This window comes from Podarcis liolepis (assembly GCF_965112155.1).
Source record: "Podarcis liolepis genome assembly, chromosome: 5".
In the NCBI taxonomy this organism is placed as follows: domain Eukaryota; kingdom Metazoa; phylum Chordata; class Lepidosauria; order Squamata; family Lacertidae; genus Podarcis; species Podarcis liolepis.
In genome coordinates this window covers 2534546-2549320 of record NC_139556.1, presented here as the reverse complement: position 1 = coordinate 2549320, position 14775 = coordinate 2534546, and the positions used below count along the sequence as shown (strand labels likewise).

Sequence of the window (14775 nt, the reverse complement as noted above, 5' to 3'; positions counted from 1 at the left end):
TGGTGCCCAGACCACAATTCAAGTTGATTTTGAATCTTTGTAAACTGTATAATCTGCGTTCAGAAACATAAAGGTTTTACAATGCAGCTGTTAACTAAAAAGGCAGAGCTAAAACCCAGCATACTGGAAAATTAAACTGTGGTAAAAGTCCGTGGACATAAAATGTTTTTGTGTTTGGTCATAATTTCTTCCTCAAACCTGCAGAGACAACAGGATAATTGCATGAACTATGTAAGGGCATTTTCACATGAGGCTCAAAGCTCAAAGGTTATACATTGACCGAAATGCTCACTTACACATTTCCTTCTCATGATGACACTGTTATAGCAGAAGAGAGATTTTAGAGGCTCTGTGGGAAAATGCATTGTTGAACCTTGATACGGTTAATGTTCTTAAACTCCTCAGTTTTGGGTATGATGGGTAAGTCTGATGGACTGCTTTGGTGGGCGTGATGGTGGGCAGGGCTTCTTCCAGACCAGGGCTTCCTCCAGATCTTCTGCCTCTTGCCCCCCCCCCCCGGCCCCACTCTCTGCCCGCTGGTGCCTGAGCTTGCTTCTTTCCTCCTCCCTCCCTGTTCCTTTCCCCTTGGCTGCAGCGCTTGTGGGATTGTAAGCCTGCAGGACGAAGCTGTCTTGTTTTAATTGATTGTATTTCAAGTTTCTCTGGGAGCCTTTTTTTGGCTGAAGAGCAAGGGTACAAATGCTCTAAATTATTTTTTTATTTATTAAATTTCAATACCACCCTTCATCTGAGGATCACAGGACAGTTAACAATTCATGTATTTATTAAACTGCTTTGAGATTTTACTACTCTCAAGTAGTATATAAAATTTAAGTGTGTGTGTGTAAAAAATTTTAAGTGTTTTTCTGTTATGACTTCAGAGTTTCCAGAATTTTAATATTTCTACATCAGAGATAAAGTAAGCCGTGTCTTATGCCTTCCAGGCCTGGCAGGATGCGGGACTTCTTCTTTCAACCACAAGTAATGAGGCCTGTAAAATGTATGATGCTGCCCTGACTCAGGTAGGAATGAAGAAGAGATTATGGCACATAAAAACAATATTTATTCTAATGGATTACCTTTTGTAAATATTAGATACGTTTCCCCATATATTTTGGAGGGGTGAAATAAGAAAATTGCAATTACAAAGGGGCCGTGTTAGTCTTTCAGGTGTGAAGGGAAAATTCATATCAATAAAGGGAAAATAAAGATCCCCTTTAGTGATAAAATTCCCTTTAGTCTGCTTTTGCTATGCTCTCGAAAAGTATGAAGAAAGGTGAAGGCAATGGCTGTTTGATAAATGAATATTTGTATTGCATTTACATACCACCTTAATCTTCCGAGGAACTCAAGGTGGTCACCTGGTTCCCCTCTTCCCCATTTCACCCTCCTCACAACCACCCTGGGAGATGGCAGCTGGGCCTGGTCACCCAGGGAGCTTCTTGACTAGCTGGGGATTTCAGCCCTGGTCTCCCCGGTTCTGGATGAGCGGAGTGAGCAGGAGCACAGCCCCTAGTTAGACTATAATAGCAGTAGTTAGAGTATAGTTGCATTTAAAAGATATGGTTGCTGCTGTGTCTGAGAGCCATTATTTTGTTAAGCCATCTAAAGCAATCTTTATTTTTATTCAATTTCTGTACCGCCCTTTATCCAAGGATCACAGAATTACAACATAAAAACACAAAAATACAGAACATAGTAACAAACAAAAACAATAATCCCCCCCAATAGTTTAAAAGGTAAAGGACCCCTAAATGGTTAAGTTTAGTCAAAGGCAACTATGGGGTTGTGGCGCTCATTTCGCTTTGAGGCCGAGGGAGCTGGCGTTTGTCCACAGACAGCTTTCCGGGTCATGTGGGCAGCATGACTAAACCGCTACTGGTTCACAGAGGACCGTGATGAGTACCAGAGCACACGGAAACGCCGCTTACCTTCCCGCCGGACCGGTACCTATTTATCTACTTGCACTGGCATGCTTTCAAACTGCTAGGTTGGCAGGAGCTGGGACAGAGCAATGGGAGCTCACCCCGTCACGGGGATGTGAACCACTGACCTTCGGATCGGCAAGCCCAAGAGGCTCAGTGGTTTAGACCACAGCACCACTTGCGTCCCCAATAGTTTAAGAGGCCATAGACAGTTTATTTAGCAAAAGGCCTGTTAAAGGAGGAGTCTTTTTGCCTGGCACCTAACGACACGTAATGAAGGCACCAGGTGAGCTTCCCTGGGGAAAGCATTCCACAAGTGGGCAGCCACCACAGAAAAGGCCTGTTCTAATGTTGTCGCCCTCTGGACCTCTTAAGCAGGGGACAAGCGAAGAAGGGCCTCAGATGATGATTGCAGGGTCCAGGTCAGTTCATATTGAGAGAGGCAGTCCTTAAAGCATTGCAGTCCTCAGCTGTTTAAGGCTCTATATTTCAAAACCAGCACTTTGAATTCAGCACAGAAACTAACTGGCAGCCAGTGCAGTCAAGCCAGGATTGGCATTCTATGCTCAAACTGTCTTGCTCTGGTGAGCAACGTAACCCCCAAATTCTGCACCACCTGAAGTTTCTGAACCATCTTCAGAGACAGTCCCAGTTTTCCTCCACTTGCCTTCAAGCCTTGCTGTAGCTTGTCTCATTGTCCTAAGTTCTGGAGTATACCAAGGAGCCAAGCAGGCTCTGTGAAATGAGAGAAGTTGCTCATGAACTATAATGTCAGCAGCCTGAGCCATTCAGATGTTCCAGAGGTCGGTCAGGACTTTGACAAGAGAACCAGTCATAGTAACTGGAAAACCCCCCAGAATCACCTTGAAACCCACTGGATCCATCAGTCTCCAAGGGCAGACCATCCTAATAAGCCCCCTGGCTCTGCAGAGGAGAAAAGGTGCTGAAAAGGCAGTGATCTGACCTTGACAAGGAACTGATGTCCATATCCTCCACTTTCAGATCAAATTATTATTATTATTATTTATTTATTTATACCCCTCCCATCTGGCTGGGTTTCCCCAGCCACTCTGGGTGGCTCCCAATAGAATATTAAAAACACGATAAAACATCAAACATTAAAAACTTATCTGAACTGGGCTGCCTTCAGATGTTATCTAAAAGTCAGGCAGTTGTATATTTCCTTGACATCTCATGGGAGGGCACCACTACTGAGAAGGCCCTCTGCCTGTTTCCCTGTAACCTCGCAGTGAGGGAACCGCCAGAAGACCCTCAGCGCTGGACTTCAGTGTACGGAATGGACGATGGGGGTGGAGACGCTCCTTCGGGTATAAAAACGTTCCTGACCGGTTGAGAAATCAAGGTTCAGTGTGTGGCCTGCCACATGCAATGCACCAATGACATGTTGAACCAGCCCCATGATGGTTGTGGCAGCCATGAAGTCCTAAGCCACCCCAGAGACAGTTGCTTCACTATGGCTGTTGGAAGCCCCCCCAAAACCAGCAGTCTGGGAGTGCTCAACACTGCCTTTAAAACCATCCTGTCAGCTCAGGCAGGGAGACTGCTTGGCAGCGAGGCAGGTGGTAAGCCAGCAGAATCCCCTTTTCTGTCCTGGTTGTCCAGTGCCAGGAACACACACTCTAGATTTCCCACCAAGTGTACAAACAGCCTGGAGAGAGAGGGAGAGAAAAATCTCTGGACCACAGTATCTCCTCCTCCCCAACACTCAAATCTGTCCTGATGCTGCTGCCCTAAGTGCCCAGGTGGGGACAGCTGGGTGAGATCAACTCTGCTCTGTTCACCCGTCCAGGCTCAGTGATGCAGACCAGATGGGCTTCCTCATCCACAATCAGGTCATGGGTGAGGGAGGTCTTACTCCGAGCCAGCCTGGCATTCATCAACAGACCCAAGAGTTGGCTGACAGGACAACCACAATTGCCCAGGTTGGAGGAGGAGTTGGCTTGAGACCCAGCCTAGGAAAAAGGCAGGATATAAACAAATTTAATAATACTAATAACTGCCTGTGCCATTTGCCCCTTACCCAGCCTGCACCACCTCCCACACCATACCTCCCCCTACCCTAAACCACTGCAATTGGGGGACCTCCCTGCTCTCCCCAACACGAGATCTCCTCTCATTCAATAAAAACAAACAACAACACACCCACCACACAAATTAAAAAGAGTTGAAACAATTGAAGCAGCAAAGCTTCCATGTGCAGCAACAGGACATGCTGCAGTCAGGTCAGGAACAATCTTTTTTGCGCTTCTTGCCTTTGCAGGGAAATGCAGTGCTCAGCCCCCCCCCCCCCGCCCCCAGTAGTATCTTAGTTCCCGGAATCATGAGCTCAACTCAGGAATAATTGGACTTATCTGTCCCAGAGACTGGAATAACAGAATTAAAGTTGGTTAGTAGTTCTGAATTCTGTATACTGTATTAACGGAACTAAGAAAATCACCTTAAGAATATTCCCGTGGATTGCCACATGAGCTTGAAGCGGAAATATATTAAATTTGTTTTCTGCTTAATGTAAGATTCGCTTGCATGAGATGATGAAAAGAAACTTATCTCTTCTTGAATTCTTAACCAGTGTATTGTTTGTATTTCTTACAGTATGTCACCTGGAAAAACGATAATAGTTTAGGGGGCCTTGAAGGAACTTTCTCAAAACTACAGGCAGCTGACCCTAATTTTTGTAAGTAACGAAATGACTTCAGTGCATCTTTGTGTGCCCTAACGTTGTTTCCGTGTAGAAAATGTGAAGAATTGGCCAAAAAAGTGTGTGTGAGAGAGAGGTCGGGGGGGGGGAGAGGGAGGGAGGGAGGGAGGGGTGCAATGCTTATTTTATTTGGGACCACCGATGCCCATAATGGTTGAACTCAGACTCAGCTGGCCCCTGGGCTCATTCACCTGCCTACCCACCCTCTCTCCTTCAGAAACTTATGCATTCCGCTTTTAGTTACCTGAGATTTGTCATTTCATCTGAACAGAAAAACTTCTCTTAACACTATATAAAATAAACTTGCATTGTAAGCCATGATTTGAATCTAGATTGGCCAGTTTCTCACCATAGTCGGATCTTAAGTTTTGTTTTTCTTTTTAAAAAAAGAAGAGCTAATGTTTCTAGTCTTCATGGGTTCAAATATATGATGAAAAATACTTTGGATGTGATTCTTGGAGGTAAATGGATAGAACTTTTTTTTTTTTACCTGGCCGCCTTCTCTGTATTGACATCAGACGGGTTCCCTTACTTTAGTCTTTTTGGAACCTGTCTAAAACATTTCTGTTTATGCAAGCCTATCCACATATGTAAAAGCTGAGGTTAAAACACATCTTTTAAACCTCCTGTTGATTTGAACTATCTTTTTTATTTAAATACCTGTTTTTAACAGTCTTTTATTGATATTTTAATGTTTTGTTTTTATTCTTTGTAAACCACATAGAGGTTCATTACATAGAATCATAGAATCCTAGAGTTGGAAGAGACCACAAGGGCCATCGAGTCCAACCCCCTGCCAAGCAGGAAACACCATCAGAGCACTCCTGACATATGGTTGTCAAGCCTCTGCTTAAAGACCTCCAAAGTAGGAGACTCCACCACACTCCTTGGCAGCAAATTCCACTGTCGAACAGCTCTTACTGTCAGGAAGTTCTTCCTAATGTTTAGGTGGAATCTTCTTTCTTGTAGTTTGGATCCATTGCTCCGTGTCCGCTTCTCTGGAGCAGCAGAAAACAACCTTTCTCCCTCCTCTATGTGACAGCCTTTTATATATTTGAACATGGCTATCATATCACCCCTTAACCTCCTCTTTCCAGGCTAAACATGCCCAGCTCCCTTAGCCGTTCCTCATAAGGCATCGTTTCCAGGCCTTTGACCATTTTGGCTGCCCTCCTCTGGACACGTTCCAGTTTGTCAGTGTCCTTCTTGAATTGTGGTGCCCAGAACTGGACACAGTACTCCAGGTGAGGTCTGACCAGAGCAGAATACAGTGGCACTATTACTTCCCTTGATCTAGAATCAGGCTGTCTGTATAGTTAAGAAAATAAAGAAATATGTTTGAGGAACAACCTATTATATAACTAAAAGATGACTATAGCTTTTATTTGTTGAGGGCCCCATTTTCTTGGGCAATCTTTGAGGGCTGCATGCCCGAGCCCAAAGCAACTGGGAGCGCTCCCTTCTCGCTTTCTGCCTCTCTCCCTCTTTCTGCCACCCCTTTCTCTCCCTGCCCACCAAGGAGTTGCCAGCGGACACACAGATCACTCCTGTAATAAGTCTGAATGAATAATTTCCAGAGGGCTTGCCACCCTTTCTCATTCCATCACTCCATCAGTTTTGACTTCCTCCCCACTCCTCTCCTTCCAGGCTCCTCCTAATCTGCATGAAATTAGGTAACGGACTGCAGGTTTTGTCCACTGATATAATCTTTTACGTAAAGTTTTTACTTCTGACTTTATCTGCAGTAATGGGTCATGTGATTTCTAATGGTTTGGTTCTGATTGGTACTGGGAGTTCACCTCGACTTGACAGAAAACTAGATGGTGCAATAAAGAAAATGGTGGCACTGTCACAGTCTCAGCCATTGACTGAACGAGAGAAATTACACGTTTCTGCGTTGGAGCTCTTTGCTAATGGGTAAGTCCTTGGTTTTTACGCAGTGAAGTTGGAAAGCTTTATTGCATTTTCTGTAAAAACTAGCTCTCAAAATCTGCAGAACAAGCAGTTTATTTTCATTTTCTCAGGGGCAATGTCTGTTGTAAAAAAACTTGATTTGGTGTACCTGCCAGTGCTATTTTTCTAGAAAAGGAGGTACTGGAACTCACCATGAACACCTCCTCATTCTCTTGCAGTGACATTGGTGCCCACCTGAGAGGTGCCAGAACTGAGTTCTGGTGAGTTCTGGATGAAAAAAAAGCCCTGGTACCTGCCCCCCCTACTTTCCTTTAAAACATTTCTGATTTTGCTTTTTTCCTTTGCCAAACAATAGCTTTGCAACATCTACCCTTGGACCTAAGGCATAATGTTATATATATATATTTTTTTTTTACAAAAAAAATGTTAATTTTCCATATTTTTAAACAAACAAACAAACACAAATCAAAACTGAACTTAGTCCAATATTAATATCATAGTTAAATGACTTCCTCAAATTCCCTTGACTGAATTTCATTATATATCATTGTAACGGTTTTCCAAGACAGTTTCTCATAAAATTTACTTTCTCCGTAACATCTTTGTCTCTTTTCATCTTAACTTTAAACATATTGTTTTATAATTTCACATATTTAAGTCCTTAGCCTATCTGTTATTTTGCAAGTATTTCTATTTAATTTATCTTAGCATATTTCGATAAACAGTCTTTAAATTTCTTCCATTCTTCCTGATGTTCCTCCTCCTCCTGGTCACTGATTCTTCTGGTCAGGTCGGCTAGCTCCGAAAAGTCCATCATCTTTATCTGCCATTCCTCCACTGTTAGTATTTCTGGTGTTTTCCAATTTTTAGCTAATAAAATTCGAGCTGCAGTTGTGGCATACAAAAACAGTCTAGCATCTTTTTCCAAGAAGAAAGGCCTCTGGTTTCTTAACAAATGTATATCTAATCATTGTTTTCAACTCATTATAAATCTTCTCCCAGAAGTCTTTCATCTTGGGACAAGTCCACCACATATGGTAAAAGGTACCCTCCTTTTCTTTACATTTCCATCATAGATTATCACTATTGTGATAAATCTTTGCTAACTTTACAGGAGTCAAGTACCATCTATACATCATTTTCATTATATTTTCCTTTAACATTGTACATGCAGTGAACTTGACCCCTTTCCTCCACAACCTTTCCCAATCTTCAAACATTATGTTATGTCCCACATCTCTTGCCCAATCTATCATCATGGATTTAACTTGTTCATCCTTTGTATGCCACTCCAACAATAAATTATACATGTTAGACAAATTTTTAACTTTAGAATCTAACAACTTCATTTCCAATTTAGTTTTTTCCAAAGCAAAACCATTTTTCTTATCTGTTTTGTACAATTCATTAATCTGGTGATAATGTAACCAATTTATTTTATCTTTGATTTGGTCAAATGGTTTTAATTTAAATCCATTATCTTCCAATAACAAATCTGAATATCTCAACCACTTGGATTCCATATTTGACTTTTTCTGGGCCTTTGCCTCCATTGGTGAAAGCCATCTGGGAGTTTTCCTTTCTAGAAGATCTTTGTATTTAATCCAAACATTATATAGAGATTTTCTAATCACATGATTTTTAAAGCCATTATGGGCCTTTACCTTGCCATACCATAGATATGCATGCCATCCAAACACATTGTCAAATCCCTCCAAATCTAAAACATCAGTTTCCTCTAGTTGTATCCATTCCTTAATCCAGCAAAAAGCTGCTCCTTCACAATAGATCTTCAAATCTGGAAGGGAAAATCACCCTCTTTCTTTCGAGTCCGTTAGTAATTTATATTTGATTCTGGGTCGTCGTCCCCCCCCGCCAGATAAATCTAGATAGTGCTTTTTGCCATTCTTTGAAACACTTCACATTATCAATAATTGGTAGGGCTTGAAACAGAAACATCATCTTTGGCAGTACATTCATCTTAACTACAAATATCCTGCCCATTAATGACAATTTGAAACTCAACCAAATCTCCAAATCTCTCTTAATTTCATTCCATAATTTCTCATAGTTATCTTTATATAGATTCAAGTTTTTCACCGACAAATTGACCCCCAGACATTTAACTTTTTTCACAAAGACTAGGCCCGTCTTTTCTTGTAATAACTTCCTTTCCTCATTGTCCATAAGGCATAATGTTATAATGCTATTTGGTAGCCCTGTATAATGAGTGAAATAACAGATGATGTTTCAAATTGAGTTCTTAAACGAAAAATATATTTTCAAGGGTCTAACCTGCTTCTAGCTTATTGTTGTTAATTGTATGGAATCTCTTCCACAAACGGTAGCTCTCAACACTTAGTGCCATTAGTTTTAGTTGCTCCCTTCAGACACAGAGGGATTAGAAACAGTTCCTTTGGGCTACTTCTTTTAACATGGAGCTCTTAAAATTAAGTCATACCTGTGCTTCTTGTGTCCCACAAGGACACACATAGCCCTCCAGCCACCCACAGGAGCCTGCTCGCAACTCCCCCCCCCCCCGGCACCTGGCAGGCTGCCCTAGGCGGGTGGTGGCCTGGGTCATAAGCTATGCAGGCTTGAGTAAGCAAATAGTACTTCAAAAAAGAAAGTCACAAGTAATCAGTAATTAAATATGGGAGGTCTCATTCACATTATTTAGCAGCATTGTACACCTTTAAATATAAGAATACTGGTTTATAGTATGAAAAAGTCTGGCACACAAACCCACAAAGGTTACCAGTGGTGCAAACAACTTTTACTAACCCTCTTGTCCAAACAAGGCTATAATCTGTTGGCTAAAAGGACGGGGGGGATACATTATTTATTGCAGCATTTCTTCCTGGTTATCTGTGCGAAATAGGCACCAACTATGTGAACGGATATTTATACGCCTTGAAGGATATTTATATGCCTTGGGTTTTCCCCCTGTGTAGGCAGCTCCCAAAAGCTTGTGACACCTGGGATCAAATCCTGCAGAACCACCCAACTGACCTGTTAGCCCTCAAATTTGCACATGACACTTATTTCTACTTGGGACATCAAACCCAGATGAGAGACTCCATTGCTCGAGTCTATCCTTATTGGACACCAGACATTCCTCTTAGTAGGTAAGATCATTTCGCTTCTGCTGCACTCTCTGATTCTACTGCATGCTCAAATTCAAGAACCTCAGATAAGAAATATTATCAAATCATAGAATCATAGAATCATAGAGTTGGAAGAGACCACAAGGGCCATCGAGTCCAACCCCCTGCCAAGCAGGAAACTTATTTGTTTGTTATTTTAAAACATGTTTACCCTACTCTTCAGCCAAAAAAGGTGTCCAGATCAGTCTACAAGTGTACAATCTAAAAGTACATGTAAATCAACACACCTGGATTTTAGAAAAAGATTCATAATAAGAAGCTCAATTTTCAGAATAACTGTTTCCCCGCCCTAGTACTAATATTCTTAAGCAAGTGAGACCTGTGACAAACTGGAGGGCTCCCATTCACTGTTCCCATCAGTCATCTGCATCCTCCTCCATGGTAAACAATTCCATCCCCCATGGTTTTGTAAACCCCACCTGACAACTGCTAATCTGCATTCTGATCCCACATCATCCTTTCCTCGTTGAGCTGTTTCCCGCCTAAAGTGGTTGTTGTTTGAGGTAAACACAAATACAAACAGTTCCCTGAGCCTTACTCCTACCTCCCTCTTGTGTGTGGTTGGTGCTGTTTGCCTACATAATGGTTGGCACTTGCCTTTGAACTTCAGAAATGGAGGGGAAGATTCTAGAAAGAGGACCTGAGGCTGAGCGAATAGAAGGCTTGTGTGTAAGGTGCCTGGCAGGCATTGTCAGTCTCCAGGCAGCTCCTTGGCCAGTCGGATGCAACACGGAGGCCTTGGGACTGGAGAAGGACCTACATGCAAATGCCATTCATCCTAAGGAAGTAGAGAGCACCCAGCCCAGGTCCCAGCAGGGAAGAGGAGGACCATGAGAAGAGACGGGGAACCCAGGAGAGCAAGGAGGCAGATATGAGGGGAGAAGGCATATGGAAGGGTCTGTGGCTGTTTACTTCAGAGAAGAGAGGAAAGACTGTCGGTAAAATAAACAATATAAAGAACCAAACATAGTAGGTGTCCTGTGATAAAAGGATGCGACCAAGTAGGGGACTCCCTCAAGGGTCCTCTGAGTACAAGAGACCACCTGGGTTCTGAGGAACCAGGGCCAGAGGAGGGATGGAGCTGACACGCTTTACAGACTGAAGTGAAATTTGGACACGTGCTCTCATGTGTTAAGAATAAAGTGTTGATTCCCTGAATGTACTAATTTCTAGTGAGAACCTGTTGCAAATGCTAGTTCTTATGTAGTTTCATCAAGTAAAATTCTCTTTTTTATTTTAAGGTATTTATCAAGGTGCTATTAAGTAATCTCATATTGACTGTCAGTTTTTACCTTTTCTGTTTAGCTACTTAAAAGGCATGTACTCCTTCGGACTGATGGAAACCAATTTCTTTGATCGTGCTGAGAAGCTTGCCTATGAGGTAAAAAATAAAAAGGCTGAAATATGGGGTGTTCAAGTTATTTTTTGTGTAGGTGAGCGAGAGAGGTAATTGGTGGTAAGCTGGGTAGTTATTAGGGCGGTTCATTAAAAACTTTTTTTTAAAATGCTTGCTCCAAAGATCTCATCTTACTACACTAGGGATTATATAGCTACATCTGAAATTTCATGCATATCAGTTAATATCTTGACCCTCCTCCACAAAAATAGCTGTTTATTTGGCCATTTCCCTATGTTGTGAAGACTGAAATTTCAATTCAGTGGAGCAGGGGCAAGATATTAAGTGATATGCATGAAATTTCAGATACAGCTATATAATCCCTAGTGTAGTAAGATAAGACCTTTGGAGCAGGCATTTTCCCCAAAAAAGTTTTTTATGAATCGCCCTAGTAGTTATGCCAGTCTGGCCCATCAAGAACTAAAAGGAATGATTTTTTTGGCCTCTTTTGAGATTTCCTGGCTTCCCCAGTTTATACTGCCAGGAATGGGCACAGCTTGGGAGATACTGCAGACAATATTTTCATTTCCTTATCTCATGCAACCTCGTTTTGCTATTCTGATATCCTCAGTTTAAGTGACTTCCTCATAGGTGTCAACGGACTCTTTCCAGAAACATTCTAGAATCCTTTTCACCTGCTCCTCATTTTGGTGTACTAGCCTAATATTCTTCAGTTGCATCTGGAATGACCTTTCCACCATGTTGCTCAACCAAGAGGAAACCAAGCCAAGTGTTATTTATGCTTTTCTAGCAACAGAGCACATTAGCTAACAAGTACAATTTTTTCCTCTTAACCTTTTGTTAGGCTTTAGCTATCAACCAAACAGATGCATGGTCTGTCCACACCATAGCTCACGTGAACGAAATGAAGGCAGATCTGAAGAGTGGGCTGTCATTTATGAAGCAAACTGAAAACAACTGGAAGGTAAAATATATTGCTTTCTGAGGTGGTTGCTCACACACTCTCACCCTGAAAGGCCTGTTCCATGGCACGTTCTTCCGCATAGCAAGTTATCTTCCTATATACAGTGGTGCCTCGCAAGACAAAATGAATCCGTTCCGCGAGTCTCTTCGTCTAGTGGTTTTTTCGTCTTGCGAAGCAACCCTATTAGCGGATTAGCGCTATTAGCGGTTTAGCGGCTATTAAAGGCTTAGCGGCTATTAAAGGATTAGCGGATTAGTGGCTAAAAGGCTATTAGCGGCTTAGCGGCTTAGAAAAAGGGGGGGAAGCGGAAAAAAATTGGAACACTTGCAAGACGTTTGCGTCTTGCAAAGCAAGCCCATAGGGAAAATCGTCTTGCGAAGCAGCTCAAAAACGGAAAACCCTTTCGTCTAGCGGGTTTTCCGTCTTGCGAGGCATTTGTCTTGCGGGGCACCACTGTACATAAAAATGTAAGGCTGCCATCATGCAGTTCAGATTGTAGTACAGTGGTACCTTGGGTTACAGACGCTTCAGCTTACAGACTCCGCTAACCCAGAAATAGTACCTTGGGTTAATAACTTTTCTTCAGGATGAGAACAGAAATCATGTGGCTGCAGTGGGAGGCCCCATTAGCTAAAGTGGTGCTTCAGGTTAAGAACAGTTTCAGATTAAGAACGGACCTTCAGAACGAATTAAGTTCTTAACCCGAGGTACCACTGTATTTGTGGTGCGTCGTCACAATCCTGGATTTGCATTGAGTCTGCATGGGAGAGGGGAGTAAAAGAGAAGGCATGTTCAAAATGGTGGTATAAAACAACAATAACAGTTTGAATCAAGCAGAGATTTGAATAAAGGAAACAAAGAACAGCAAAGTGGTGATTTTAAACAATGGCAGAGGCGTGAGTGAAGGGAACAGGGTTGTGTGCACAGCAGTTTCAAACAAGGTCTGTGGTGCTGTTCTGTATTTCTGAGCTGTTTACTGCCTTGAGATCTTCGGATGAAGGGCGGTATACAAATTTAATTAATAAATCATCATGATGATGATCTGAAGAAGGGAACAGGGGAAAGGTCTGTTTTGTTCGCTTCAAATATTCCATAGTACCTTCGTACAATCTGGTTTTTCACTCCTGGTACCATGTGTTGTCTTCCACATGAAGTTCCAGATTCAGTGTAGTAATTAGAGAAATAGTTGATTAACAAGTGACTGAACTTGACTGAACTTGATCTTCTTCAACTGAATAGGTTAATTCACAGGCTTGCTCTTAAAAATCTATTCATCTTGAAAATACACAATAAGTGTGTTGTATGTGTGTTTTTGCAAAAGAGGCTGCATGGAGAAGGCATGGAAATAAGGGAGATCTGTGTGCAAGGGAAAGTTTGATGGAGGATGGAGGAAGTAGGAAATGGGGGGTGAAAGTGATAGTGCTTTGTGTGCTTAGTCTTTGCATGTGGTGGTGAGGGGAGCTCTAGGTGATAAATGGGAATGGCATGGGGGGGTGTAAATGGAGCAAGCCGGAGCACAACCACTAGTGTATAAATATCAGCACATCTGATGAGGCTACGCTTTGAGTGCCTTGTCATTCTGAGGTAAGTCAGAGACAAAAGGGCCTTTTCAGATTGTAATTTGGGCTGCTCACATGTATCTTTTGAAAAGATAGGCAAGACCTTTCAATTTCAGAGAACTTCTGGGAAACCTGGTTAATTTCCCTTATACCTTATTGTTTGAAATAGGGCATTGTGTTGGAACATGTTTTTCATGGAATTTTTAATTCAAACTTTCCTATGGATTTACATTTTTAATAATGAATTAAGCACCACATGTTTTGAGAATTGTTGTAGTTTACTTGTGAGCTGGAAAATCCCTGGTTCACATCATGCCACAGTCATCAAATTTTCTGTGTCAAGAATTCTACTCATATTGATCCAGAGCAGCTTCCAATATATAGTTAACAGAGTAAAATTTGAAACACATTGCAGTTTTGATTCCCAAAAATATATACCGGGGGCAATTGTGTTTCATCCAGCAGAGTTTTAACTGCTGCTGAAGGCAGATGAGCATAATCTTCACAAATCCAATACATTCAGGATTGGCCCTGCCCATAGGAAATCCAGTTGCAGCAGACTTAACTTAAACTTACAATAACTTATTATAAGACTAAAACATTAACACTAAGCATGCTATATACAGAACACTACGCCAGAATAAAAGAGAGATAAAGTGAAACCAAGCTCCTTCTGGCCTCGAGCAGGACCTTGAGTGAAAGAGATAACAGAACCAGTTTAAACCAGCTGTTCAGCTTCTCTGAAGGAATAACCTAAACGTCAGGAATATTTTTCCTGTTTCTAGGCAGAATGGAACATGGGTAGGCAACCTAAGGTCAGGGGCTGGATGCGGCCCAATCACCTTCTCAATCCGTCCTGCGGGCGGTCCAGGAATCAGCGTGTTTTTACATGAGTAGAATGTGTCCTTTTATTTAAAATGCATCTCTGGGTTATTTGTGAGGCATAGGAATTCTCTCTTTCTTTTTCAAAATATAGTCCGGCCCCCCACAAGGTCTGAGGGACAGTGGACCGGCCCCCTGCTGAAAAAATTTGCTGATCCCTGGAATAGAAGCTTGCTTGTCAGCTAGAAACTTCCAGCTTGTATCACACAGAGAAGCTTCCAGAACACTCTTGATTTTGAATCAATTAGAATAGGATCAATACTTTCTTCACCAAATAGTTCAATACTT

General features: G+C 42.0%; 1 protein-coding gene across 5 annotated transcripts in view; it reads left to right on the top strand.

The window, feature by feature from the left end:
- Positions 1 to 14775, top strand: part of TTC38 (tetratricopeptide repeat domain 38) — a 256120-nt gene that overhangs the window by 58507 nt on the left and 182838 nt on the right. For all 5 annotated transcript variants that reach the window (XM_083503399.1, XM_083503400.1, XM_083503401.1 and 2 more), the window contains 6 exons: positions 945 to 1022; positions 4539 to 4620; positions 6390 to 6561; positions 9513 to 9686; positions 11031 to 11106; positions 11927 to 12046. In XM_083503399.1, coding sequence (XP_083359525.1) covers positions 945 to 1022; positions 4539 to 4620; positions 6390 to 6561; positions 9513 to 9686; positions 11031 to 11106; positions 11927 to 12046 — 702 coding nt within the window. The remainder of the gene's footprint in view (positions 1 to 944; positions 1023 to 4538; positions 4621 to 6389; positions 6562 to 9512; positions 9687 to 11030; positions 11107 to 11926; positions 12047 to 14775) is intronic.